The sequence below is a fragment of the Emys orbicularis genome, chromosome 25, assembly GCF_028017835.1.
Source record: "Emys orbicularis isolate rEmyOrb1 chromosome 25, rEmyOrb1.hap1, whole genome shotgun sequence".
Classification (NCBI taxonomy): Eukaryota; Metazoa; Chordata; order Testudines; family Emydidae; genus Emys; species Emys orbicularis.
In genome coordinates this window covers 1235028-1247018 of record NC_088707.1, presented here as the reverse complement: position 1 = coordinate 1247018, position 11991 = coordinate 1235028, and the positions used below count along the sequence as shown (strand labels likewise).

Below are 11991 nucleotides of genomic sequence, written 5' to 3'. Positions count from 1 at the left end.
CCCCGTCAGGGGATCAACATCCGCTCCGCGCCGGTACGTCACAGGCGGGCCGGGTCAGCCCTGCCCCGTCGCGGGGTTACCAACCGCCACCCCCTCGCGCCGCGATCGGCATGGCGGAACCCACTGGGGAAATGCAGAGCGCAGCCATCTTGCTATACGGAAAGGCGGTGTCGTCCTACTGCGCGTGCGCGATCAGAGCTGCGCGCGCTCTTTTTTTCCTCGCGCATGCGCGTTGCCAGGACGAAGCTCAGGGGCTGGGTTAACCGCGGTTCCCCGGACGTGCAGCTCGCGCATGCTCAGTTCCGCTGGACGCGGGCGGGAGGACGCAAAGGCAGCGGCGGGTGCAGCGAGGAGCCGGGCCGGGGCGCAGCGGCCGAGATGCCGCGAGAGATCATCACCCTGCAGCTGGGCCAGTGCGGCAACCAGAGTGAGGCCGGAGGCGGGGCGTACACTGGGGGAGGGGCTTGGGAGGGGGCGGGGCGTATAGTGGGGAAACTGAGGCACAGAGCAGGCCCGGGGCCTAGGCCCCTCCCCTTCCCCTGTCACTCAGCTATGCAGCGGCAGAGCCGGCCATAGAACCCAGGCGTCCTAGCCCGGCGGGGGGGGGGGGGGCACTGGGGGCAGCAGGGCGGGTCTCTCTCCTCCAGCCCGCCTGAGCCCCGCCTGGGGGGAGCGGGGGGGGGTCCTCTTCCCTCCAGCTCGCCTGAGCCCTGGCTGGGGTGGGGGCAGCAGGGGGGCACTGAGGGCAGCAGGGGGGGTCTCTCCCCTCCAGCCCGCCGGGGGGGGGGCAGCAGGGGGGGTCTCTCTCCTCCAGCCCGCCCGAGCCCCGCCGGGGGGGAGCGGGGCGGTGTCTCTCTCCTCCAGCCTGCCTGAGCCCTGGCTGGGGTGGGGGCAGCAAGGGGGCACTGAGGGCAGCAGGGGGGGTCTCTCCCCTCCAGCCCGCCGGGGGGGGGGACAGCAGGGGGGGTCTCTCTCCTCCAGCCCGCCCGAGCCCCGCCTGGGGGGAGCGGGGGGGGGTCTCTCCCCTCCAGCCCGCCTGAGCCCTGGCTGGGGTGGGGGCAGCAGGGGGGCACTGAGGGCAGCAGGGGGGGTCTCTCCCCTCCAGCCCGCCGGGGGGGGGGCAGCAGGGGGGGTCTCTCTCCTCCAGCCCGCCCGAGCCCCGCCGGGGGGCAGCAGGGGGGGGCTGGGGGCAGCAGGGAGGGTCTCTCCCCTCCAGCCCGCCTGAGCCCCGCCTGGGGGGAGCGGGGGGGGGTCTCTCCCCTCCAGCCCGCCTGAGCCCCACCTGGGGGGTGCGGGGGGGGTCTCTTCCCTCCAGCCCGCCTGAGCCCTGGCTGGGGTGGGGGCAGCAGGGGGGCACTGAGGGCAGCAGGGCGGGTCTCTCCCCTGCAGCCTGCCGGGGGGGGGCAGCAGGGGGGGCAGCAGGGGGGCGCTGAGGGCAGCAGGGGGGGGTCTCTCTCCTCTAGCCCGCCCGAGCCCCGCCGGGGGGGGCTGGGGGCAGCAGGGGGGCACTGGGGGCAGCAGGGCGGGTCTCTCCCCTCCAGCCCGCCTGAGCCCCGCCTGGGGGGAGCGGGGGAGGTCTCTCCCCTCCAGCCCGCCTGAGCCCCACCTGGGGGGAGCGGGGGGGGTCTCTTCCCTCCAGCCCGCCTGAGCCCTGGCTGGGGTGGGGGCAGCAGGGGGGCACTGGGGGCAGCAGGGCGGGTCTCTCCCCTCCAGCCCGCCGGGGGGGCAGCAGGGGGGCGCTGGGGGCAGCAGGGGGGGTCTCTCCCCTCCAGCCCGCCCGAGCCCCGGCTGGTCTCTCTTGCAGTCGGGTTCGAGTTCTGGAAGCAGCTGTGTGCCGAGCACGGCATCAGCCCCGAGGGCATCGTCGAGGAGTTCGCCACCGAGGGCACCGATCGCAAAGACGTCTTCTTCTACCAGGTATGGCGGGCGCCAGCTCTGCACCTTCCCAGGGCCAGAGCCCATCACTCAGATCCAGCCCAGGCTGGGCCAGGCGCCCTTCCCCTGGACAAACAGAAGGCATCCCTCCTCCACAGGGACAAAGCCCTGGAGATCTGGCACTGCCAGCCGCCCCGCTGACATAATGCTGGTATCTCTAAAAGCCTCCCAGAGCCAAGGTGGGACCTTAGTCGAGAGTTTCTGGTTCACATTTCCTCTCTGTTCTCTGTGGCTGGAGCCCAGACTGGCTTTTGGGGTCAGCAGTAGAAAGACCCAGTTGTTATTTCAATTCACAAAGTCCATCCCTAAGTCTGGATCCTTCTCTATTGATGGATCCTATCGCCTCTGTTGAGAACAAATCCCCTCTCTAGCTACTCCTCTTGCTGAGGACACACTGGGGAGTTTCTGGCCACCCCCTCTCTCTTTCTAGCCAGCAACCCACATTCAGTTTGTGAAAGGGGCTGGCGAGCTCAGTCCAGCCCCAGCTCATCTCCTTCAGTGGCATCTCTGCCGAGATTTACTGCTTAACAGCATGTTGTCATGGCCTGGAGCCTGGTGTGCCGTGGTGGGTGTAGAGTGCTGGGGACTCAAGAAGCAGTTCATATTTGTTACGTAATTTCTCCAATTCTGAGCTGTTTGGGTCAGGGCTCATCTCTTTGTTCTGTGAGGTATGACCCCCAGCGTGCTGCGGGCCAGGTGCTCCCGTAATACAGACAATACATAATCGTTTCTTTATCTCGTCCATTGTGGCAGGATCCAGTAAAGGTGTGTTATACCTCTCTCCGACCAGTGGGGGGCACCCTCTGTCACGCTCTCTCTTTTGCAATCTGGAATTGTGCCCCTGGCATGTTTCTAGGCCCTCTTGTCCTTCCCTGTTACAGGCAGATGATGAACATTACATCCCCCGAGCTGTGCTGCTGGACCTCGAGCCTCGAGTGATCCATTCCATTCTGAACTCCCCCTACGCCAACCTGTACAACCCGGAAAACATCTACCTGTCCGAGCATGGCGGCGGGGCTGGGAACAACTGGGCCAGCGGCTTCTCACAGGTAACAGAGCTGGAGTTGGCATGTGCAACCATAGTTCAGATCCCTGGGCTTGAGATTTTGTCAGGGACGCCTTGCCTCCCAGCAGGCGCTGGCGTGTGATTGCTGGAGCAAGCGCCACACCTTTCGGCAGGGACTCACTGGTGACAGCTCGCCACCAGCAGGATCTGCTGGTCTGGCTGGAAGCCTTGTCTCCCAGCTGACGGGGCTTTGCATTATGCCTGGGAAGCAGCTCCTCTGGGGAAAGTACATGGACTGAAGCTTGCTTTGGTTTTATCTTGCAGGGGGAAAAAATCCACGAAGATATCTTTGACATCATAGACAGAGAGGCTGATGGGAGCGACAGCTTAGAGGTAAAGAAATGCGGAGGCCTCCGATTGGCTTCCCTTGCCTGTTGTTTTCTTAGCCAGACTGCTTTTTTCCGAACGGGAGCCCAATCTAAGGTCTCTGCTCTCTAGGGAAGCCTGGCAGTTGTGATGATCTCTGGGGGTCAGGGTGCTAGGCAACAGGCATGTGGAAAGGGTTAATCCTAGACAGGAGGCCTTTCCCATCTCTGCCACGTCCTCTTGACCCTTCCCCTCGACCCCAGGCCCTCCTGAGGCAAGCAGGAGTCGCCCCTACTGTGTGCCCTACTGAGCGTTTTCCAAATCCAGTTAAAAAGAACTCCAGCGTTGGACTCTTCTCAGGGGAGATGGTCAGCACTTACCAGAGCTCACCACTAGGAAGGGCTTGTGATATTTGGCCTCCATTTACCTTCTCGTCGTTAATCCCACTCCTCCTGCTTGTCTCCCCTAGTATCAGCCTGAACAATTTCTCTCCCTGCTTCCAAAAGGAGAACATGCTAGCCCCATACCTGTGCTGTCTGCACCTCTTGACAACCGTCTTTCCAGGTTGGCCTCCAATGACTCTCCTGCTCCAGTTAGGAGAAGCTCTGCTGAAGTGGCATCTGCCTGCTCTGTCCGGGCCGTGCAGTCTGAAGGGTGTTCAGTTTGGTGCCATGGGGGGGCAGCATGCAGCTATTTTCAAGAGGGCTTGGGCCAGTGGAGGCTGTTGCGTGAAGAGTCTATGCAGCTGGTTTCAAAGGGATTCAGCAAGTCAGACACGAGGTGGACGCCCGACTCTTTGAACCCTCTGTTGCTCCCAGTGACACTTGAGATTCCTGGGTCAGGAGGGAATCTCGGTCTTTGAGCGGGTTAACTCTGGGCCTCAGATCCCACCTGGGCTGTGGTCAGCTTCACCTTTACCCCAACAGAGAGAGCCCCCTGCTGTTTACATCTGGCTGTTGCATGGCAACGGGGGGGGGGAAAGGCGATTGGGAAATAACGGTTGGCAAGAGGCCTAAGGAGCAGGTGGGAGGATGGCTAGGGCAGGTGAGGGAGGGGCTTGGGACGGGCTGAACTCGTTTTGTTTAACTGAATAGGCGGGGGGGGGGTGGGTGTAGCCCCTTCCAGCGTCTGCCTGTCTCCTGGGAAGCTCTGAACTCTGGCTCCGGGGGCCCCTGAGCAGCAAGCGCTGTTCTCAGTGGGTTCAGAGAAGTGAGTTCCTGCGGTTCCGACAGGAGCGCTGCGATTGGTTTGCAGCTCTCGGTGCCTCATGGGTGTTTGGGGACTGCCTGATCGCACCAGCGGTTCTTGGCACAGATCCAGAGGGAGGCAGCCACCATCTGCCCTGGCCTAGGCTCTGGCATTAGCCGGTGGCGTGGCTAGCCCCGTTCGGCCTGTGAGGGTAAGCCCCCCCTAAGCTGCCTTCCCTTTGGTTCCAGGGCTTTGTGCTGTGCCACTCCATTGCTGGTGGAACAGGCTCAGGGCTGGGCTCCTATCTGCTGGAGCGACTGAATGACAGGTGAGTCCCCTGCTGGGGGAGGCTGGCCCTGCCTGGGCGTCCTGCCAAAGCATGAAGCTGGAGAGCGCTGACTCAGAGCCGGGGCCCCCGCCCCTGCCCCCACCCAAACACTGTCTTGTGCAATCCCTGGCAGGCCGCCCAGGGGATGGGCCGGCTCCTGCTGTGTCCAGGGGAGGCTCTGGAATTGGACCCCTGCTCTGCAGCCTCCCCGTTGCCTCTCAAGCCGCTCTGATCGGATGGCTGCCTTCTGGAGCTCTGCCTGCGCTGGGCAAGGCAGGAGGCTGCAGCCAAGGTCCCTGCGCAGCCGCCCCTGCCTGTCCCAGCATGCAGCCTCGAGAAAAGGCTTGTGAGCAGCTGCTTAATCAGCCGGTGGATGGCTCAGCCTCACCCGTGGCTTTGTCTGGCAGCTTCCTCCTGTGCTGTAAGATGCAGCATTGCTGGGACAAATTCCTCTCCTCCCTGTGAGCAGACTTTGGCATGCCGCGCGGTGACTCACTGCCGCCCGGCACGCTGGAGACTGCCGGGGAACTCGTGGGAGGGGAGCGCTTAGGCGGTGGCTCTGGGACATTAACCAGTTAGGTGTCCGGGTGCTCTCCTCACTCAGGTATCCCAAGAAGTTGGTGCAGACCTACTCGGTCTTCCCCAACCAGGATGAGATGAGCGATGTGGTGGTCCAGCCATACAACTCCCTGCTGACGCTCAAGAGGCTGACTCAGAACGCTGACTGTGTGGTAAGGGTTCTGCTGCAAGCCGGAGCGGGACCCATGGAGCCAGCCCCAACTCCCCGTCACTCAGTACGGGGGCCCTCGAAGGCCTAACCTGCACAGACTGACAGAAGTCAATAGATCACCCTCCTCTGAGGCGAGGGCTAGCAGCCTGCAGCGCACTGAAGGGCCTATGTACTCTAGCAGAGCAGAGGGGCCTGGTGAGCCCCAGCAGACTGCCCAGAGCTCCACTTCTCCCCCCGAAAGGCTGGTGGCTGAGCCATGCCTGCAGGGCCTGAGGGGCTTGTGACAGCGAGGGGGAACACTGGCTGGGGAGGTGGGGGACCAGCTTCCCCCCCCACAGCACAGCTGCCTCCTGCTCTCCCTGCTACTCCAGGCCTTGGGCTCGTAGGAGCAGAGGCCACTTGGCAGGGGGCTCTGGTGTACACACATGGGGGAGGATGGGGCTCCCACAGCATCATTTGTAATCTGCCCCAGGGTTTGAAGCCAAGGATCCAGCAGCAGGCCCCACCCTAGGCCTTTGGGCACATACTAACCAGGACGCCTGCTCTCGGGGCTTCCTCGTCTCTGGCGCTCGGAGGAACGGGCACAGCTACGTTGGCAGAGCAGCCCCTGTTGGACGGCACCTTCTCTCCCTACCCTCCTTTTTTTAAACTGCTTTAAGACTGCTTGGGCCTAGAGGATGGATGTGCTGGCCTGGGGGCCAGCATGTGGGGCCAGTACTGTCTTGGGAGGGCTCCGGGAGGAGGAGAAGAGCTTTCTATGGACAGTGTCAGTTACGCACCGGGATAGCCGGCCCCAGGAATGAGTCAGCTCATGCTTTCCTGTGTCTGCTGGCCCAGTTGTGCTGTGGTATCCAGGCCCGCCGAGCTGAGGCTGTATGGATCAGTGCTCACGCCCGGGGAGCTGGCATCAGTCAGTGGCTTGGCCTCCTCTGGGCCCTGTCTGCTCTGATGGGGCCAACTTTCTTGTTTTAGGTGGTTCTGGACAACACAGCCCTAAACCGGATCGCCACAGACCGGCTGCACATCCAGAACCCATCCTTCTCCCAGATCAACCAGCTGGTGAGGAGCCCCCCTGGGGAGCGCGCGCTCTGGCCACTCAGCCACATGTCTGGGCTAGGGCTCCTCTCGGTGCTGGCTGATGAGTAGCTCCATTGGGGGGCTCGGGGTGTGGAGCTGGGACGTTTCCCTTGCTGCACTTGTGCTTTTACTCCCTAGAGAAGGGGAGTCACAGCTGAGCTCTGGCTCCAGGGAATCCCTCCAGAGCCTGCAGCCCGACTGTCTCTCCCCTCTCTGCACCAGGTCTCCACCATCATGTCTGCCAGCACCACCACGCTCAGGTATCCCGGCTACATGAACAACGACCTGATTGGGCTGATCGCCTCGCTCATCCCCACCCCCCGACTCCACTTCCTGATGACGGGGTACACACCGCTCACCACAGACCAGTCGGTACGTGCTGCAGTTCCCCAGGCACACGGGCAGCCCTGCGCCATCCCTACGCTGGCTCCCGGCCACCTCCCGCACCTCAGCCAAGCTCCTCTGTTGTGGCCCTGAGGCTCCCTGCAGCTTAGCTGCTCTCTGCCTCTCAGCTCGCATGCACTACCATGCACCCCCACCCCTCCTTGCTTAGCCCCCGGCATGGCGGGATCCCTGCCCCCACCCTGCCTGGCCCCACCCCGAGCTGCTGTGAATGCCTCGGGGAGGGGATATCCCTCTCCCACGCATGGTAAGGCTGGGTGCTCCAAGTTGTCCTCACGCTCTGCCGGCAGCCCCGTCCATCCCAGGGAGTGCAGTGGGGCTATTCCCAGGCTACAGGTGCTCAGATCCAGCCCGCTGGGGCAGGACGCCGTGGTGCCTTGCCATGCACTGCTCCAGGGGGGAGTACTGGATACCAGCCCCAGAGATCCCACCCCGGCGAGCACAGGCACCAGCCCCCTCTGCAGGGGCTCATGGTCTTTATACTGGGGCTAGGTGAGCAGGACGCTTGTGCTGTCCCTGATCACAGTTCCCAGCGGGAGCCAGGACTCCACTGGGCCGTAGCGAAGGGTGGCTGGGCCAGTGTTCTGGGTGTGCAGGAGACGCTGCTGGGCTGGCTCCGCGGCACCCTTCTGCTCAGCTAATCGGGCCCTTTCTCCTCCTGTCGACCTGCATTTCCCCAGGATGTTGCTCAGAGAAGCAAATCGGAAAGGCTGCTGGCTCTGAAACGGGTACCCAGTGTGCTCTGTCCTCTCCTGTGGTGGTGGGGGACTCTGCGGTAGTTAATAGGTGTCTGACTTACCCTCCCCACTTCCAGCCTGGGGCCACCTCTTTGCAAGTCCCCGGAAGCCTGGCCAACGGAGCACAACGTGCCCAGCCTGGGGCAGAGGGGATGGGCCTTCACGCGCCTCCAAGCGAGCCATTGCATCCTGGCTCTGGGGACGAGAAGTGGGGTTTGCTTTCCCAGAGTGTTCAGCGGCTGCAGCAGCTGTGGGGCTGGCTCTTCTCCCCCTGCCAGCCACCAGTGGGGCCAGCCTTTCCTCGTGCCCAGGTGCTGTGGCATTTAATAACAGCCCAGCCAGCGCTCCCCACAGTCACCCAGAGCAGCCACGCTGCAGCCCTTCCAGCCTAGGGCCTGGCGTGCACCTTCCTTTCACACCCTGCGCAGCAGGCGATTAACCCTTCAGTCGCTGCCTGTTGGGGCATGTTCCCGGCTGCAGAGAGCTGCAGCCAGGCTAGGTGCATTATGGGAAGGTAGGGAATGCTACGGCCAAGCCTGCTGCGTGCAGGGGTTAATTGGGCACCCTCTGGAGAAGGGTGGGGGAGGGTTTGCTGGCCACGTTCCCAGCATGCGAGCTCCCCGCCCTGCCCCATCCCTCTGTGCTCGAGGGGGGCAGCGGGCAGCACAGCCCCGCGTGACGTGCCCTGGGGACCGGCTGAGCGGGGCCTTGGTTCTGCGGGGGCCTGGCTGCTCTGCTCCCAGCGAGTCCCCCATGAAGTGTGAGCCCAGGCCCTGCTTGGGAGCTTGCCAGTGCTGTCTGGGAACAACTGAGCCTCCCTGCAAGACGCTCCAATAGCCGCTTCCCAGGCCTTTGCTGGCTCTCTCTGAGCTCCAGTTAACTCAACTCCTCCAGTGCCAGGGCGGGGGGAGGGGAGACGGGCTGGCTCCCTAGCGCCCCTGGAAAGGGCATCGCTCCAAGCCCCCAGGCTGAGCTGCCGCTGTCCTGTGACCTCCTGCATGCAGCTCTGTGCCTGTGCATGTGACTGGCCCGCTCCACAGGGCTTGTGTGTCTCTCTCTCTTCACTGGCTGGCCAGGGATTTGCCTCTGCTCACTAACTTCAGCTGAGGGCCTACGCCATGCGTGTGTGTGGCTCCGCCACCCCCCCGGGACAGGGCACAGGGGCGGTCTCCCCCTGAGTGCCCCGTGCTGGCGTTTGCAGGTGGCCAGCGTGCGGAAAACCACGGTCCTGGACGTGATGAGAAGGTTGTTGCAGCCTAAGAACGTCATGGTCTCTACGGGGCGGGACAGACAGACCAACCACTGCTACATCGCCATCCTGAACATCATCCAGGGTGAGGTGGACCCGACGCAGGTGAGCAAGCCGGGGCTGGCTGAGTCGTGCGGCCCTGGGCATCATGCAGGCAGATGCCGCTAGGGCTGGGCTTGGGAGCGGGCCAGGCGTTGCAGTGGGGAGCGGGCTCGGACGCCCACCCACCTCAGCCAGGCTTGCAGGGTCCATGGAGGAAACAGCTGCTGGCAGAGCCAGCCAAAGGGCTAACGTTGCAGGTGCGGCAGGGGCCTAGCTGCCTGGATGCCGCCCTGGGAAAGGCTGCCCGTCGTCACGTCCTCTGCCAGCAGAGGTGCCTGCCCCACGAGCAGCACTGGGACCGTGCCCTTGGGTGCACGATGTCCTGCCCATTGGTCTGCACAGAGCGTCTGTCCGAGCAACTAGGCCAGCACCGGGGAGTTCACGGTGCTCTGTACCCGTTTACGCTGTTTGCTGAGGGACCAGCCCCCTGGCCCCTCTGATGCTGTGAATCTCGCCAGGGCAGGTGGCTGGAGCACCACTGCCAGCTCTTGCTCGTGTCTCCCTAGGTTCACAAGAGCTTGCAGAGGATCCGGGAGAGGAAACTGGCCAACTTCATCCCCTGGGGCCCTGCCAGCATCCAGGTGGCGCTGTCCAGGAAGTCCCCGTACCTGCCGTCTGCTCACCGTGTCAGCGGCCTGATGATGGCAAACCACACCAACATCTCCTCGGTGAGTACGGGCAAGGCCCCTCGCTCCCCTGGGGGAGGCGCACGCCCTGCACTCTCTGCTGCCGAGTGCCCGTAGCAGGGAGGCTGCTCGGAGAGGCAGGGGCTTTCACCTTCACTTGCTCTCATGTATCTTTTGACTTGGCTCTTGCCGCGTCTGCCGGGGGGATCCGCAGGAGAGCGGAAGACGGTGGCTCCTGCCCCAGCCCTGCCAGAGCAGGCAGCGGGTGGCACTGCAGAGCGTGGAGGCCCAGCCAGGCTAGAGAAGGCAGTGACTGGAATTGGGGGATGGGGCCAGTTAGTCGCCCTGCAGCGTTTCCTTCAGTAGAAAGTCATTCTGGGCGCAGTTCCATGCCCCTCCCTCAGCCTCCGACCCCATAAACTTGGCCTGCTGAATCCATTAGCAGGAACAGACGCTGTCCGCTGGGTTTGTCCATTAACCCAGTAGTGGGTTCCCTTTGTCCTGCCCTGCGGGGCCATGCTGCCATTGGAGGAACAGCCTCCTTGTGAGAGTAAAGCCCAGGGCCAGGAGGCAGGACTCCAGGGTTCTACTTCCCGCCTCTGCCACTGCCTCCAGGACCTTGGCAAAGTCACCTAGCCCCTTGGCAAGCCCTCTGCTGAAAGCAGCTCGGGGAGCGCAGGGTGTTCCCCAGATCACAGCCTGGCTGTGGTGGAGCCCCAAACGCAGAGGTTTTCTGAGAGCCCTTCACATGGGCTTGCTCCGCATCACCCCCAGGTGGTGAGCCAGGGTGGCCACAGGGACTCCCCGTCTCCCCAGGATAGCCATGGGGATGCCTCAGCTCCCAGGGACCATCCAGCACTTTCCCCTGGCATGTGGGGTGAGGGCCGGGCCATGCCCCCATATTCACGGGGATTTGGGGCCGGCACAGCTGTTCGAGCGGACGTGCCGGCAGTATGACAAGCTCCGCAAGAGGGAGGCCTTCCTGGAGCAGTTCCGCAAGGAGGATATCTTCAAGGACAACTTCGACGAGCTGGACAACTCCCGGGAGATCGTGCAGCAGCTGATTGACGAGTACCACGCGGCCACACGCCCCGACTACATCTCCTGGGGCACGCAGGAGCAGTGAGCGCCCGCAGGCTCCGCTGGGGAGCGTGCAGAGAGCACAGCCCCTTTCCATGTAACTTCAGGGGCCACAAGCCACCCATCTACATGTTAGTCCTCATGGCTTCTGCTCACCCCCTGGGGAGGGACAGAGTGGGGCTCACCGGCACAGCAGCACTGCACCTTTGGGAGTCACCCCATTGTGGGGCAGAGCCTGTAGGCCCCTCCTCCCAGCAGGACCCCAGCCCTGGTGGCTCCCGTAGTACAGGGGCCTTTCCTCTGCGAGGGGCAGCGGCTCGCCGCCAGTGGGGGTGTTGTGTGGGAGCAGGAATCCTCGTTGTAAGTGATCCCCTTCTCTGGGAGGGCGAAAGCCACATGCCCCAGCCTAGACTGGGCCGGGGCTAAGACCTCAGCTAAGGAGGGAGTGTAGAGGACCTGGCTGAGCTAAGCTGGGCCCCTCAGCTACCCTCAGTCCTTAGCCTGGTTCTTTCTGTGCCTGGGCAGCTGGTGCAGAGAGCAGCGGGCGCTGCAGCTATTTGTGTAGCTTATTTTGCTTCAATAAAGGCTGTCGCTGCACTGAGCCCTCCCTGTGCTGCCGGGGCCATGACAGAGCCGGGAACGAGGGCACGGAGCAGGTGACAACAGCCCCACCCCCCAGCCAGTACTGCCCAGGCCCACAATGCTGGGGCAAAGGCTGGGGGGGCCAGCCCTGGGCTTTTCCCCCAGCAGCAACCAGAGGCCCCAAAGCACCCTGGGAGTGGGGAACCCAGCCCTGCTTCACTCCTGGGAGCTCCCTGAGCTGGAGTGTGGGCAGGGCCCAGCACCCCATATAACCCTATCCCAAGGGTGGTAGAGCCACAGCTGGCTGTGGTGAGGGTGGGCTGGGGCTGCGACAGCTCCAGGGGAGCAGGCCTGGGGCTCCCTGCAGGCAGCGCACAAGGCTGTTCTCAGAGGCCTGGGGCTGCCAGAGTCCAAAGCCAGAAGGAACCAAGAGTGAATGGCCCTCGGGGCGGGTCCAGGGGTTAGTTACTCTCCTGTAAAAACGCTCCCCTGCATTCCAGCCATGGGCCCGTGTCAGCCCTTGCTCTGCTCCACTGAGTCTGGTCTCAGGGAGGTACTTACAGACTGATCGGCTTCCCCCCGC

At 63.5% G+C, this 11991-nt stretch overlaps 1 protein-coding gene across 1 annotated transcript; it reads left to right on the top strand.

Moving 5' to 3' along the window:
- Positions 1-322: 322 nt before the first annotated feature.
- TUBG1 (tubulin gamma 1) lies at positions 323-11427 on the top strand. The gene is made up of 11 exons (XM_065422539.1): positions 323-427; positions 1805-1917; positions 2817-2984; positions 3266-3334; positions 4744-4823; positions 5428-5554; positions 6526-6612; positions 6853-7002; positions 8971-9123; positions 9627-9788; positions 10675-11427. Exons 1-11 carry the CDS (start codon positions 379-381, stop codon positions 10870-10872), a joined length of 1356 nt encoding a protein of 451 aa, XP_065278611.1. The 5' UTR covers positions 323-378; the 3' UTR covers positions 10873-11427.
- The last annotated feature ends 564 nt before the right edge of the window (positions 11428-11991 follow it).